The 17,700-nt window shown below is 36.4% G+C and overlaps 1 protein-coding gene across 5 annotated transcripts in view; it reads right to left on the bottom strand.

The window, feature by feature from the left end:
• smap1 (small ArfGAP 1) overlaps nt 1-17,700 on the bottom strand; it is a 139,230-nt gene that overhangs the window by 82,588 nt on the left and 38,942 nt on the right. Inside the window, exons 5-6 of one of the 5 annotated variants that reach the window (XM_051125405.1) lie at nt 8,822-8,893; nt 4,541-4,618 (exon numbers count right to left, since the gene is read on the bottom strand). The exons of 1 other annotated variant lie outside the window; for it this stretch is intronic. In XM_051125405.1, the coding sequence (XP_050981362.1) occupies nt 4,541-4,618; nt 8,822-8,893 (150 nt within the window). Of the gene's footprint in view, nt 1-4,540; nt 4,622-8,821; nt 8,894-17,700 lie in introns of all 5 variants that reach the window. 3 more of the 5 variants (XM_051125404.1, XM_051125407.1, XM_051125406.1) reach the window with 3 other exon arrangements.

Below are 17,700 nucleotides of genomic sequence, written 5' to 3' on the forward strand. Positions count from 1 at the left end.
TTTAACAAAAATTACATCTTTAGGGCTCACTTAAATGTTTTAATTGTCCTACCTTATGTTTTATTGTTACCAAATTCTGTGTTTTAGCATGTCTACTTATTTAAATGCATAAAAACAAGCTTCATTTATTCTTACAACAGCCTTATGAAATGTTTTTTTTTTCTGCTTATCAAATGAAGGCATAAAACAATAATTAAAGTTATCTTATCATTAATGGAACTTAAACCAATTTTATTTTTGTCAAATAAAGGGGATTTACTATTACAATTAAAACGTTGAAAAAATACTGTACGACTATTCCTTAAAAAAAAGTAAGTAGTAATATGTACATTCTGTTGAAAAATACTAATGTTTTTCTGCCACAATGTCTATGAGATAAACCAAATGTTTATTCTGATGGGTTGCCATGAATACCTTTAAATTTGTGTGTATATGAAAAGATGCTAGTTTTACTCAAATGAAATGGTAGATTACTCAAAGTACTCTCAGAGCAGTTCTGAGATGTTGACCATGTTTATGTCCTCATTTAGTGAGACGACAGACGCTGAAATCACCACGTGCTTTCACGTGCGCTTCAATGCGAGTAGCAAACAAAACCGTGCGTCTGCGCCATTCATTAACACAGAGACACACAGAACATGCGAGATAAAAATGTAAATAGTCTTTCTGCAGCTTAATATTTACAAATACTAGTCCATATCGCAATTTGACTAAAGTGTAATGACCTTCTTTTAATAATAATAATAATAATAATACATTTTATTTATAATGCACTTTACATTTTAGGAAAAATCTCAAAGTGCTACAAAAGAGGCGTAATAAAAACAACAATATAAGAGCTGAATTAAGAACAGCAAGCAGATAATGGTTAAAATTAAACATTGAAAAACTTTTTAAAAAGGTGTGTTTTTAGTCCCTTTTTAAAAACATCGGACGCTTGTGGAGCTCTCAAATGATCAGGGAGGGCATTCCATAAGCGAGGGGCAGCTGTACAAAAGGGGAAGGAGCCGGTGAGTACTTGTGGAGCAGAGAGATCGTACTGAGGTCTGGGGAATAAGGAGTTCTTTAAGGTACATAGGGGCATCGCCATGGATACACTGATGCGTAAGGAGGGAAACTTTATACTCAATCCGAGCCGAAATGGGAAGCCAATGAAGAGACTGAAGAATTGGAGTGATATGCTCATATTTACGCACTCTCATTAGGATCCTAGCTGCACAATTCTGTACATGCTGGAGTTTCTGAATGCTCTTATTGGGAATCCCGATGAGAAGCGCATTGCAGTAGTCAAGTCTGGATGAGACAAAGGCATGAACGAGTTTCTCAGCATCACGTAGGGTGAGTGTGGGACGAAGTCTAGCTATGTTCCTAAGATGATGAAAGGATGTTTTGCAGAGACGCTTGATATGAGCCTCAAAGGTTAAATGCGGGTCAAATCTAACACCAAGATTGGTGACTACTGGTGATAAAGGAATATGCTGGCCAGAAAATGTAATGCAGTTTATGGTAGATGTTCTAATCTGATGAGGAGAGCCAATGAGAATGGCTTCTGTTTTTGAGCTGTTCAGCTGGAGAAAGTTGTTGTTCATCCACGCCCATATCTCCTCCAAACAAGCAGTGAGGGTGGATAATGAAGATGACGTTGGCGATGGTTGAGTATCAGTTTTCATATATAATTGTGTATCATCAGCATAGCAGTGAAAAGATCTTTTGATAAATCCAAAAAACTTTGACAAATTCTGTGACATTCCGCGTTAAACTGTAAATTCTGTTTTTATTATTGGACTCCGCGATTCCATCCACGTTTTCCGCATCACAGAAATCATTATGGTTGAACCAGTGATGTCACATGGACTATCTTAACGATGTCCTTACTACCTTTCTGGGTCTTGAATGTGGTAGTTGCGTTGCTGTCTACGCAGGGTCAGACAGCTCTCAGATTTAATCAAAATTATCTTTATTAGCGCTCCGAAGATAAATGAAGGTCTTACAGGTTCGGAACGACATGAGGGTGAGCATTTAATGCCCGAATTTTCATTTTTGGGTGAATCATTTGGTCATTTCAATTTGAGCATCCTACCATAAGCGTTGCATTTTCAAGGTGACATGTTAAATTAAAAATGGCCTAAAACTGAAAACCTAGAATCTAGAGATCCCATGAATTCTCTTCCACATTGCTTTTGCCACAGCTTCAAGCTGAGAACCACTTGTGCAGGATAACAAGAAGAAGAATAAGAAGCCATGCAGAGAGTAAGAGAATGACAGAAAACGCGAGACACCACTGAAGAAAAAGCGCAGCACTCTGCTCTCTCCGTGACTCTTTCTCCACTCTCACTCAGGGCCACCCATCCTCGTCCTCTCTCCTGTCAATCAAAAACCTCCATTGTGTTCTCTGACAGCTAGATGACAATAATACACATTCCCAAATGCCCCACACACTCTCTTTTCTCTCATACACAACACACAGCAATTTCTAACGCCTTTTTTTCTCTGCGATTGTTTTCTGCGTTGCGATCCCAGATGACCCCAAACTGTGCTTCAGGGGAGGGGAAGGTGCATGTGACTGCATGTGGTTATGAAGTGTAGCCTGAAGGAAAGCAAGGTGCCTGAAGTGAGCGGATCGTTACACAAGTACAAATGTAAGATGCCTGTTCAGGTTTTTTTTTTTTCTTGTGCTGCAGAGTTGTGAATGTGCAATGTCGACTAGACGCAAAATTTAAATTATTGCTGCTGTGGCTATTTCAGCACATCTAAGTGTTTCCCTGTTTGCTCAACATCTCTGCAGTACAGAGAGATGAAGTCAAGCCTGCAATATCTGTTACCCTACGTGTCCACTGGCGCGGAAGAAACCCGCTCGATAACGTTCAAAGCGCTAGAGATCTGATGCTCTGGGGGTTTGTCGGTAAAATGAACAGCACTGTGGCTGTTTCCGTGTAGACTATGATTCAATACACGTTCAATAAAGTCTCTGTATGCACTAGAATAAATTACAGTTGGAATAATGCAAACCTCATTACTGTATGGTCTTAATCTAACACACGTTTTGATAGTTATTCTAGTTATTCAAAAAAAAATATCAAATCACCAAATCCACATACAGATTTGTGAAACTTTTTTTTTTTTGTTTTCAAATGTGACAGTAAAAAATAAATTTCAAATAAATGCTGTTCTTTTGAATTTTACATGTAATAATGTAACCACAAAGTTTTCACAAAAACATTAAGCATTATATATTAAAATTAACAGCTTTCAACATTAACTGTTAAAAATCTGTTTATTTTTCAGAAATATTGCTATTTTACTGCATTTGGATCAAATAAATACAGCTATGGTAAGCATAAGAGAAAAACATGAAACTAACCTGGCTGACCCTAAACTTTGAAAAAAATAAAACAAAATAAAATAAAATAAAATAAAATATAAAACACAAAATAAAATAAAAGGCAACTACCCTGGTTGACCCTAAACTTTGAATAAAATAAAACAAATTAAAACAAAAAATACCCTGGTCAACCCTAAAGTTTGATTAAAATAAAATAAAATAAAAAAAATAAAAAAATAAAAGCAACTAAAAACATGAAACTAACCTGGTCAACCCTAAACTTTGAATAAAATAAAACAAATTGCAACTGATCTGGTCAACCCTAAAATTTGATTAAAATAAAATAAAATAAAATAACATAAAACAAAATAAAATAAAATAAAATAAAATAAAATAAAATAAAATAAAATAAAATAAAATAAAATAAAATAAAATAAAATGCAACTAATCTGGTGGACCTCAAACTTTGAATAAAATAAAACAAATTGCAACTGATCTGGTCAACCCTAAAATTTGACTAAAATAAAATAAAATAATTTTTTTTTACATTTTTTTTTTCTTTTCATATTGTCAAAATCTGAATAAATTAATGGTTAACCTCATGATTTTGAAAGCACAATGAAGCAGAAAAAAAAAAATTGAAAACACCTGCCCTATAGTATCTATTTAGTATCAATGTAACAAATTAGATTTTTCCAACTCAGCCACATTCTAGCCACAGTGAAAATCCACAGAATGAATTTAAAATATAGTAATTTAATAATAGTAATTTATCAATGTGATTTAAGCACAGAATCTACCAAAAACATGTCTGTATAACCTTATTTGCATAAAATTTCTTCACTATCTAACATTCTCACCACCAATACACAATCTCCTATGAGGTTTTTAAAACGAACTTAGAGCTTCTAACTTCCTGCAAAAGGACGTATGAATATGCAAGACAAATTAAACTCCAGTGCTCAGGGTGTTTGATTTCACAAGAGAAACAGGACTGTGATCTTCCTTATGGTCACTGAACACTGTCTGGCTTGTGTGATTCTTAAAATCTCAGATATGTTAAAACATCTTGAAATCAAGAAAAACACGGATATCCCTCATGGTCCAGCATCAAGCACCTGCTTTCCAAACAGAACGTCTTCAATTGATTCATAAACACAGCTCTCATTAAAGAGGGTAATGGTTCCAGTCTATTTGGTCAGTAATGAGGTCTATTACCTTCTCGAAAACGACTGGCTTGTTCCCTTTATCTGTGTCCTTTTCCCTCTTCTTCTCCTCCTTTTTCTTCTCTCTCTCCTTCTGTGTCAGAATGAGGAAAACAAATTATAAAAAGCCACTTTAAGAGTTTGCACACAGATATACAAACACATCACACCTACACACAGTAGAAATTGTAGAAGGGGGGAAAAAGTAGAGTCAGCTAGAAGTCTGAGGCGTCTTTAGGGCACAAGACTTACAGTTTTGCCTTGAGGCCTGTACTTTGACAACTTAAATATGGCTAGCACAGCTAAAAACACACACAAAAACACACACACACACACACACACACACACACACACACACACTACATATAGGTTTCTTCAACTATAGGTACACTGTGGAAGAAATATGTCATTCTGACATTAATATTACCTTTCAACACATATCAAAATATGTATTGTTTTGTCCCAGAGTAAAGGTCTGGGACAAGGGTAAAGCAATAAACTAAAATCCATAAAACCAGTCTTAAGTAGCACAGGTACATTTGTAGCAGTAGCCAAAAATACATGGGTCAAAATTATCGATTTTTTTATCTTATGCCAAAAATCATTAGGATATCAAGTAAAGATCATGTTCCATGAAGATATTTTGTACATTTCCTACTGTAAATATATCAAAAATTAGTAATATGCATTGCTAAGAACTTCATTTAGACAAATTTAAAGGCATTTCCTTTTTTTGCATTTTTTTGCACCCTCACATTCCAGATTTTCAAATAGTCGTATCTCGACCAAATATTGTCCTATACTAACAAAATGGAAAAAATAGAAAATCACATCATCTGACAGCTGAAAATCTCAATTTCAAAAAATTGAGCATTATGACCGTTATGGTTTTGTGGTCCAGGGTTCCATCTGCCTGTGGTTGAAAAGACACCCATATACATTTTTACAAAGGCCTTTAACAAAAGCACCATTTAAAACTCCCATCACTATGGCAAAGCCAAACAAATGCATCATAAAGGTTCGGCCACGATATCGAGCCATCAGCTTTCCTTTTCTCTCAGCGCGAATCAATTGCTGCTGCAAAACCGCTGAGCAAGAGGCGGGTTCAGGTGTGGGAGCGAGGGATCAGAGTGGGTTTTCTGCAGTGGTGGTGGTGTGTCTGACTGGCACTATGATTACCAGCAGACGGAACAAATGGAGAACAAGCCTGGAGGAGAGGTGCGGATTGGCCGTTTGGAGCTCTTTATGGGCACATTGATTATTCTATTTCCCCTCTGCATGCTGACAGAGCTGTGCTATCGATTCCTTTCCACAGCACAGCACAGAAGCAACAGACTCCACACGTACTCTCAAACACAACCACAGCACTTCTCAACAATGAATGTGAACCAGTCAGTGTGACTTCTATAGGTTCTTCTTGCCGCTTTTTGTATGCTTTAAATTAACATTCTTACAGGTTGTTTAATAATCTGTTGCCAAATCTGTCAATAGTCAGACAGTTCTGACTGGTGCAATTATATCCGCTTTACACGCTTCATTTTACAAATAGATTGAAAAGAATATATGACTTTATTTTTTTGTTTTGCTACTGCGACTACTACTAATTGTTATTAGTTAATTGTTGCCCCACCAGACTTGATCAAGAAATGAGCTGGTTGACCAACTGACCAGCTAAAATGTGCTTGTCTAGCACTAACCAGCATGAACCAAGCTTCAGCCCCAAGGACATTTGTGCCAGTGCAGGGATTGCATAACACATTATATCATAGAACATTGATTCAGTGATTGATTAACAGGCCACAGGGTTCGGTCCCAATTTGCATACTACTTTGTTAAGTGATGTAAAAAGTGCATTTGGTGCATGTACTGAGATAAACTACCACCTCATAAAATTGCATTTATATAGTGCATACAGTATTAAAGAGGTTAACTTTTTTTTTTTTTTTAATTGCTAAGAGGTTTTAGTACAATATCAATATTGTTGGTTTGTTTTCTTCCTGCTTAAAGCTAGTAGAAGTACACTTAGATAGCTTCAGAAAGAAAGGCCACAGAACCCCAATTTTAATTGCATTAAAGGGTTCACTTCCAGAACAAAAACTTGCAGAATTTACCCCCTAGTCATCCAAGATGTTCATGTCTTTCTTTCTTCAGTTGTAAAGAAATTATGGTTTTTGAGGAAAACATTTCAGCATTTTTCTCCACAGTGGATTTCAATGGTCTAACTTCCAAAATGCAGTTTAAATGCAGCTTCAAAGGGCTTTAAATGATCCCAGCCGAGGAAGAAGGGTCTTATCTAATGAAACGATCAGTTATTTTCCAATTTTTTTTTTTTTTACAAATATACTTTTTATATACTTTTTATATACTATAACGCCAATGCTCATCTTGTCTAGCTCTGCCTTCCGGATCAACAGTTATGGTAGGCTGAGAAACTCTCATCTCATTTTCTCCTCCAACTTTAAAATACTCCTAAATCGCTGCAGAAGTACCGACCTAGTGTTTACAAAGTGAACGCACAAGGAGGGTCAAACACCCTTAACAAAAAAAAGATAAAACAGCGATGTAAGCGAAGTAAAACTGCGATTTTGGAGTTGGAGGAGAAAATGAGATGTGAGTTTTTCAACATACCCTAACTGTATTGAACCGGAATGCACGGAGTTCACGCAGAGCTAGACAAGATGAGCATCTGAGGTTAAAAAGTATATAAATTGTCCATTTTTTTTTTAAAGAAGATAACTGTTTCGCTAGATAAAACCCTTCTTTCTTGGCTGGGATCATTTAGAGCACTTTGAAGCTGCGTTTAAACTGCATTTTGGACTTGCGGGCACCATAGAAGTCCACTACTAACTGAAATTTTTCCTCAAAAACAATTTCTTTACGACTGCAGAAAGAAAGACATGAACATCTTGGATGACAAGGGGGTGAGTACATTATCTGTAAATTTTTGTTCTGGAAGTGAACTTCTCCTTTAAGTCTTAAAGGGATAGTTCACCCAAAAATGAAAATTCTGTCTCACCCTCATATTGTTCCAATCCCGTAAGCCCTTCGTTCATCCTCGGAACACAAATTAAGATAATTTTGATGAAATCCGAGAGCTTTCTGACCCTGCATAGACAGCAACGCAACTACCACACTCAAGGCCCAGAAAGGTAGTAAGGACATAAATAAAATAGTAACATCAGTGGTTCAACCGTAATGTTATGAAGCTACAAGAATACCTTTTATATGCAAAGAAAACAAAAACAACAAATTTATTCAACATTTTCTTCTCTTCCATGTAGGGTTGGATATTTTATCAATTCCAATTCTGCTTATCGATACAACGGAACAAATTTCAGGTACAGAAAATAAAATCAAAAGTTTAAAAACACTAGTTTTCTTTTCATAAATAAAATAGATTAATCCTTGTTAAAGTCAGATATTCAGTCAGGATCACTGAATGATTTTTATTTGTTCTTTGATTAACATTAATGACAGGCAGGATGTTTATTAGGCTGTTGCCTCTTTAACACCGAATGCACGTGGATCTAAAAATACTGTTACATATGCGTTTTCTTTCAAAACGGTTTACACTCAAGACAAAACAAAAAAAAACGTTGTGTTTATGACGATATAGCCTACTGGCATTTTTTTGTGCCTACTGGTCAGTAAATGTGAAACCGAAATCAGTTCCGACTCGGGACAACCTTTTGTGCAGTGGAAATGCACGGAATGGTTCGAGAACGGACACAGGCCGGAAACCCGCACCGGACCGCTATTATCTGTGTCCATGCTTCAGATGTTCTTTCCTTTTATGCGCTTAGATCAATTAAGCTGAATCAAAAACGCATGAATACCCGGAATACTCAGTTCTTTGAAATTTGAGCAGTTCTAAAATTGAACTGCTTCTCAATACCCAACCCTGCTTCCATGTCAGAGTCAGAAAGCTCTCGGATTTCATCAAAAATATCCTAATTTGTGTTCTGAAGATGAACGAAAGCCTTGTGGGTTTGGAACGACATGAGGGTGAGTAATGACAGATTTTTATTTTTTTTGGTGAACTTTCCCTTTGAAATGTTATTATTTCACACGCATACTTCAAAAATGTAGAAGCAATAGTACACAATTCTGGCATGTTTGGCATATTTTTAACATAATATCATTTGCAATGTAATCATTCTAAACTAGCATACTATTTATGATGGAAAGTATGCAAATTGGGATGCAGACTAGAGAATGCACAGCACAAGCACAGCACAAAGATCAGTGAACCACACGGATGAGCACAGCACAGAGAAGCACAACGCTACAGTACCTCCAGTTTGCTTTTCTCAGCTGCTTGCGAAGAAGGAGACGATACTGAGGGCAAAGCAGCATCAGAGGACTTCTGCAGGGGCACAGGAGAGAAAGAGGACGAAAAGGGTAAAAGAGCAATTGAAATAGAATGAGAGAAAGATAAAGGGGATGTGGAGGAAAAAAGAGCGGAAGAAGAGAAATCAGAATTAATAGGCTGCAGCGAACGCAATACAGTGAATAATTATTCAGCCTGTGGGAAACTGGGAAAAGCAAAATTTATAAACTGATACATTCACACACATCTAAACGCTGCAAAAACACAACTTGAGTAATCAGCTTTTCTGCTGGTTTTTCAGTAAAAAAATATTCAAACGTTAAAACAAATTCGCTTGTGAAGCAAAATTGCTTAAGATATTAAGACTTGTTTTCAGAGACTATATCCTGAGAATTAAGTTTATTTTTGTCAGCCCACTGGCATTATTTTCTCATGTAAACTTCTGTAAGATTTATGCATAAAAACCAAAACATTTCTATGCCGGAGGGTTAAAAACCTTATTTCAATATCACTTTTACGTCTGCGAATATACCCTGTTTTATGCTTAGATATTTTAACAGGAAAACAAGACAATAATTGGTCACGAAAATATACAAATCAGGTATCTATCTTGGTTTAGTTGCACTTTCAGCAGTCACATCATTCATCAAGGACACATTTGGTGGGTAAAAATAGCCTAGACTTCTCCAGATGTTCCAGAAGACGTAAGAAGTGAGACCATCTGCCGAATATGTAGTGAGAGTTTGTCAATCTGCATGACTAAGACTGCCTCAAATCAATAGAATTAGCTCACAAGTGTAGACACAGCAAATAAGTGCATCAATCAGATGGTGAGGTTTGAAAAGCTTGTTCATATGTTTGCATATACGTATATAAAAGCTCAGCCAAGGTCAATATTATGGATTTCTATTTTCTGTTTCATTAACAATCGTATTGTCGGGGTGGGGGGGTGGGGGTAAAAGGGCATCGTTTGTAATATAACAAAACACCTGAAGTGGTTCAATTACTGCTTGCTTATTTTAAAAAGCTATTGTGATTTGGACAGGAAAATGAAACGCATTCAAAATCCCATATTGCCGCTTTTCAGTTATCAAAGCAGAAAGAACAAAAAGGCAGAGCAGCTGATGTTCAACAAGGTGTGTGTGCGAGAACTGCAAGCTAACAAGTGATGCCTTTTGACTCATAATTAAGTCATGTTTTGAGTTTACTTTAGTGTTTTATCGATTGCAACAGCAGCTTCAGTGTGCAATCCTGAAGACAGAATGCTGAAGACAAAGGCTGAAAATACAGTTCCTGTCTAATTATGCACAAACTTCCTATGATTAATGTTGTGTGAAATACCAAACCACTATTGTGTGAGGAAAAAAAAACTCCATATGTGCTCCCAGCATGAATATTTTTCCATCTTATGAACTTGCACTGTACGTGTATATACAAATATACACTGCAGACACAGACAAGAAAAAACAAAATAAAAAAAAAGTGTAATTCAAGAGCACCTGTTACATCTACCATGTATTGGATGCCACAGATTAAGTCACAGCCTTGACCCTCACTTTCTTTTTGTTGTCTTCTCCCTATTCGTTTTCCCTTCACTGTGCCCCTTTCATTAGCTGGGGGCAGTTTGTTTAGGCTGATTTTATTGGCTCTGGGGCAGTTAAACGGCTCTGCCCCTTCAGAGAGTCCCACAAAGCTTCTTTCTCTTAGGGCAGGAAAGAGAGGAAGGGAGGGCATGGATGTGCCAGGGCCAAGGTTCTTACTCCATTTCTGAATCATAAGTGACAACACAATCCCTACCAGACAGAGAGGGGGGGAAACAGACAGATAAAGAAGAAGTGGATATGGAGGAAAACAGAAAAAACAGCATTGCTGAGAGACAAAAAGGAATATACACGCTGAATACAAGTTAAAGCCATACACTCTTAAAAATAAAGGTTCTTTACTGGCATCAATGGCTTTACAAAGAAACTATACCATCTATAGAACCTTTACATTCAACAAAAGGTTCTTTAGATTATCAAAATCTTCTTTACACTAAGAAAAAATGGTTCTTTTGAGAACAGTTTGAAAGCTTCTTTGGGGAACCAATACTAGTTCCTCTATGGCAACACTGTGAAACCCTATGAATCGTTTTATCAAATTCCACAACATCACGCCATAAGCCCTAGACTGCCTGCAAAAATAATGATTTAAACAGCTTTTCAGATCAAATAATACATGCAAAACAGAAAAATTCATAACTAACTATAAGCTTAAAAAAAACGGTAACATTTTTCATATCAGTCGATATCGATAATTCTCTCGATAAATTTCAAATATTTATTTCTTTCAAGTTCAAAGGCAGACATGACAAACAATTTTTGAATTATTTATACTTTCCATTCATTTTTCCTAAATAAAAAATATCTAAATATCTTAACAGAAAAAGTACAAGTTGTAATGAGTGATTGTTTCAAATCATGAAACAGGTTTGTGTTGCTTGACTTTGACACATACTTGACAATGGACCACAAAAGCAGTCATAAGGGTCAATTTTTTTTAAAAACTGAGACTTATACATCATCTGCAAGCTAAATAGATATGCTTTCCATTGATGTTTGGTTTGTTAGAATAGGACAATATTTGGTTGAAATACAACTGTTTGAAAATCTGGAATTTGAGGGTGCAAAAAAAGAGAAAATCACATTTAAAGTTGTCTAAATAACTCTTAGCAATGCATATTACTAGTTTTGATATATTTCCGAATTTATTTATTATTGGAAATTTACAAAATATCTTCATGGAACATGATCTTGAATATCCCAATGATTTTTGGCATAAAAGAAAAATCAATAATTTTTACCCATACGATATATCTTTGGCTATTGCTACAAATATACCTGAGCTACTTAAGACTGGTTTTGTGGTCCACGGTCACATATCTTCAGCACAGTTTGCAGTGCAGGCTGCAATATTAATAATAATTCATTTTTTGTCTTGAGTTGTCTTTGAGCTTGAGTTAGGATGCAGATGTAAACTCATACTCATTAACATATTCATATGTTCATAATTATATTCCAATTACTTAAATACGTACAATAAATGTCTACATTTATAATATAATAAAATTTGATTTGAAAAACCAACATTTCTGCCACAATACCACAGTGCAATTACTGTTACTACAGTAAATTCATTGTAAATGATGGTGATTTGCAGATTGAAAAGCCTTCTGAATGTATTGTTGCGCACAATGTTTCTCCTGTTTGTCTGCACTGTTAAACTAGTCTAAATCAAAGAGTCATTTGTGTTCTTCACAGAATTCAAGTGCTTCACACTGGATCTCACAGCGGTCTATGTGGCAGTTCAGATGAGTAGTGCTGTTTCATTCTACTTTTACTGCATAAACATTATATTTAACGTTTATCGAAGGAAAAATTGAGGAAAATTATATAATGATGTAAGAGCCCTATTTGCCCCAAATTAACTTTGCCTCAAAGTAACATAATTATTTTTTTTTCCTGGTATTCAACTTCGGATGAGTTTAACTTGTATTAAACCCAGAATATTCCTTTGAAGCAGGTGACAGTGGCAAGGGAGTTTTCATGAAGAGGAAGGGACAAGAAGACAGATGACTTTCCTTTTGTCCCAATATGGAAGTAGTGCTGTCAGCAGCATGCCTCCACAGAGCCCAGGCTGAACAAGTAGGTCCATTATAACCCGAGTTAGCACAGAACTGTCCGGACCGGTTCATTACCTGCTGATGGATCCCCCTCATAATCTGCTTTTATTGGGTTAGCATCAGCACTATGCTCCACAGCAGCACGGGCCCATATTCATTAGAGAGCCATTAAATAATACCATGCAATACTCCTCCTCTTTCCCCCCAATCCCTTTAATACCACCGTGCTCGTCTGGGGAAATAAGTCCAGAACGGCAAGCAGGAGGAGATGAAGAGAGGCGGTCAATAAGCAGAGACAGCAATCAGCCCGGAGTGTGAAGAGAGAACCGATCTCCATCTTAATGCAGCCGAAGGCGTGAAGTCTCCCATCCTCTCAAAGAAGTAACAGCATCAGCGTGAGGTCCAAAGGTCTCCGGCTTTCTAGCCGAGAAGTAATAGAGGGAGCGGACAGCTAAATGCCCCATAATGCAGTGCAAACGGCCAAGCGGGCCAGGTCACTTGGGGCTGAATGAGGCTTAGATGACTGCAGTGTGAAAAGAGAAAGTGAGAAGTATGAGAATTGGCCAATCGCTGGCTGTGGAAAGCTGAAGCTATAATTAGTTACGCTCCGATATCTCATTCACACATTCACACTCATACAGACAGTTCTGTGGCGTAGAGAAACCGACAGTTCTATCCCAAAAAAAAAAAAAAAAAATCAAGTTACATTTACCATAGCAGAGCCGAGCCTGTGATGTTCACATTCCCTTCGTCTTTTATATGTTCCGTTCTTGATATTAAAAACGGTCCGCTGAGATCCTTCATTTTGCACATTTTCCATGGTTCGGAAACACTTTGATCAAAATAATGAAAAAAAGCATGCAAAAAAAAGCTGTGGAAATGGGAAAAGGGCATGTTTTGAAAACATCAAAACAAAACAAGGAAGTGCAGGACGCTTAATATCCTGGGACATTTATTTTCTGTGGTTCCGCTTCGCTGTTGGCTTCACACACACAATCATTTAAATGGTGCGAATCAGCAGGGAGGGAACATGACTTCAGCGCGCTGACTGGCGATAAGGCTTTCAATAAGACACATTTATTCCCCATCTACTGCCACAGAAGAACACACAGAACTTTCATTACTGCCACGAGACGGGAAGACAAGGAGTAGGAAAGAGAGGGAGGATCCGTTAGACTCTCTTGAGCTTGTTCTAGTAATTGAAGCAACGAAAGGCTGCAATATTGCATTTCTCTCCACCTGGACTGAAAGCAGGCATCTATTGATTTCTTTTTTTCTCTCTTTTTTTGGCCCAGCTGCCCATCAGATGCCTCCATTCTAGGCTTAGAGTCAGTGTCACATGATTAGAGTTAAAAGACATCACTATGGCAAGATGTGTCACTAGAAAGTGACAAAACCCAGTGCCACAGCTGAGACATGTACTATCACTCAAAACTTACAAGAAAAAAAGTTTGAGGTCAGTAAAATTTGTAAGGATGCATTAGATCAATAGTGACAGCAGCGACAATGTACTTTACAGTGTACAATATATTATTCATTATTTTAATTAAGGCTGGGTTTCATGATTCAATTTGATTCCTATTCACAAGCTTGCGATTTGTTTTGATTTCCGATTTGATTCAGTATCGATTATTTTGACTATATATCAGGTACGGTACATGCCAAATTTTCTCAAGGAAAAAAAACTCAACTAATGCTGTAAAATATACATGAGTGCATATATTTAGCAAAAAAAATTTTTGAGGTAAATGTGACGTTACGTAACATTTTTCACAAGCTGCTATACTGAAGTCTTTTCACGGATGAAACCCTGAGCGAGACTGGATACAGATTTCGGTACGTTGTACTCTCTTTTAACATACCTTTGGATGTTCATTCATGTTTATTTAATACAAAAACTGGTATTAAAGCACAGAACAAGATCAGTTCACGTGCCGCTTCTTTTGAACTGAGCGATCTATCACTCCACAACAAACAGCGCCAAAATGAAATTTATTGTTTGAATATTGTAATAAAATGGACAGAATAAAAGCCCATTTTAACAAAGCATAAAAATTAAAGAAGAGCATTAATCCATTTCAACAAAAATTTAACCCCCTTGTCATCTTAGATGTTCATGTCTTTCTGTTTCAGTTGTGAAGAAATTATGGTTTTTGAGGAAAGCATTTCAGGATTTTTCTCCATATAATGGACTTAACTGGACCAATTTTTAACGTGCAAAATGTAGTTTAAATGCAGCTTCAAAGGGCTCTAAACGATCCCAGCCGAGGAAGAAGGGTGTTATCTAGCGAAACGATCTGTCATTTTTTTTTTCCGAACATAAAAATTTGTATACTTTTTAAACACAAAAACTTGTGTAGCTAATAAATGCTAAAAATTCAGCTTTGCCGTCACAGGAATAAACTGCATTTTTAAAATATTACAGACCCCAAACTTTTAAAAAGTGATGTACATTAACCCTTTTTAGCAGTGACTGTATGATTTTGAGATCCATCTTTTCACACTGAGGACAACTGAGGGACTCAAACACAGCTATTAAAAAAGGTTCAACTTTTTAATTGTACAATTAAGTAATTGTACTTAATTTGTCTTCCGGAAAACAAGTACGCATCTTCTGTTGCTTCTGAAGGGCAGTACTAAATAGAAAAAAAAATAATAATAATATTTCAACAAAATAAGAAAAATTTGGACATCTTCATCCTGTTCAAAAGTTTTCACCCCAGTCACTGCTAAAAAGCGTTCAAATATGCAAAAGATGCTGGAAAACCAAAGAATATGAAGGACATGGAGGATTTTTCTGAAGAACAGTACACTGTTCAGAACAAACAAAGGACTCATAAACAACCATCACAAAACAAACAAACAAACAAACAAACAAACAAACAAACAAAACAGTCGTAGATCATCCAGGTAACCACACACAGTATTTAGAACCAAGGGTTCCCAAACTTGGGGGGTTACAATTTTAGCTATTTTTTTTGCTTTGTGGACTATACGTAAATATCTTTTATGTAAAAAATAACTAAACTAAATAAAAAATAATTATTTTGTTAAAATTATTCATTTTTTCACAGACTCTGCAAGAGGTTCCCAAACTTTCGCATGCCACTGTAAATTAACTAGCTTAACATAACTTTTGCCAGTATTAAAGGCTTAACGTAAATGATTTGGAAGAAAACAGCATGACAGCTGTTAATATCTTCTATTGTATTTCACAAAAGAAAGAAACCCATTTGGGTTTAGAACAAAATTAAGGTGAGTAACAACAGAATTGTAACCTTTGTTAGTTTTGCTCAACTGTTTATCTTCCAGTCAGCAGATTAAATGGTGAAAGGTGAATAACATGCACAACTCATAATAACTTCAGTTACACCCTCTTGTCAAAGCAGGAACTTGTTCTTTTAAACCAGGATGCTGATAAGGTAAATTTATATAGGTGCACTGTTAACGTAAGCTGTTCACCAATACAGGCCTGGGATAACAGTTTTCCTACGTGAAAATCATTTCTCTAAAAAAAAAACAAAAACAAGGACAAACACAGATGCCAGGCTCAGGACGTTAATTAAATAAAGTTGACAATATAATCTGCAAATATTTAAGTATTTAGTTAAAAAAAAAAAAAAAAAAAGGCTACCAACTGGTGGATCGGGACCTAAAAACATGTCACAGGTCTATATAAACAATATTTATGAAGTATTATAGTACTTGTCATATTTTGGATATCCTTTTTTATATACAGTCTTCATTTAACGCATATATTTGATTTAATTTCAGCCTAATTTCATTTAACGAAAACAATTTTTTAATAGTTTTAGTTGTGAAACCATCTGAGAATTATCTTTTAAAACATGAATACATTTTAAACACACAGAGAACAAAAGTCGTCTGTTGTAAATTATTATCTGCTTCTGTATTCATCACAAGTAACAGTCCCTCACTTCACAGTGTTCTCACTAACCTCTCACTCCTTTCTTTTCTTTATACACTATCTCTCCGTCTCATCCAGACCCCCTCCACACACTAAGCAAAATGCCTTAAACTGATAACGAGTTGTTTTTAATAATTTATTTGCATATAAAAGCCGTTGGCAGAGTCTGTGGATAAAGACGACCTGAAATCATAGTCTTTCTGCAGGCAGTGTCTCAATGTTACGGTGTGGAACACAACACACCACTATTTTGCATTTTAGTATCGCATTTAATTCAATGAACTGTTGTCTTTTTTTCCCTCTCACCCTTTCTCTGACACAGGCCAATGCTGCTTGTAAATTTGTCTGGTTTGTGACTCCTCAGAGCACCATCGCATTGACCTCTGCTGAAATCTGATTGGCTGTCTGTTTCTGCAAGCTGAGGCTTTAATTGGCCGGCTCAGGCAGGCCTGTCAGAGAAAGGCAGAGCTCTGCTTGGGTAGGCTTAAGTAGCGAGAGCAATGTAATTGGACGGGGCAGCCTCGCAGAGTTTGATCGAAAACCTTTCACGCTGCAACCATGTTTCAGTCTCTCCTGATCCAAAGCAATCAGAAAAGGCCAAAAGGAGGCTGTTTGTTTAGATTGCTTAAGCTCCTCAAGCATTATCATGAAGCTAAGACCTGCAAGACACGCTAAGGATGGTCAATTACTATTCCTTGTGGCGTTCCTATGGATTTGGTCAACACAAACATTAAAGAACAGAGAGTAAGTCATTTAACATAAGTAAGTGTGCTATAATTGGCTGCTGGCTCCTGTCAATCAATTTCCAACCTGTAAAGCACAGCTGCAACCCACCAAGCTGTGTAATGTGAATTTGAGGCATCAATGATCAGAACAACTTGCCACCAAATCAGGCTTTCCACACATAAAATAGACAGTAAACTAGAGTAAACACTAGAGCTGGGTTTTTTCAACTGGCTCACGATACAACGTCATGATTCAATATGCTGCAATGCATCACAAAATCAAAACTGCAAGTTTGCTACACGAATGATCTGCAGCCAAATCTGCAAGATCAGTTTCAATCTTGTTCGCACAGATTGCTTCACTTCAGTCTAGTACAATGCCTCAGAGAAAAGCCACTATTAGAGAGTGGGCTTGTTTAGATTACCTGCTTCTTCATTCCTCAAACTGTAGGAAGTGATATGAATTCACACATGAATAACTAAATAGATAAAATAATGAAATGGCTACAAATAAATAAATTAAATAAAT

Source organism: Labeo rohita, chromosome 13, assembly GCF_022985175.1.
Source record: "Labeo rohita strain BAU-BD-2019 chromosome 13, IGBB_LRoh.1.0, whole genome shotgun sequence".
Taxonomy (NCBI): domain Eukaryota; kingdom Metazoa; phylum Chordata; class Actinopteri; order Cypriniformes; family Cyprinidae; genus Labeo; species Labeo rohita.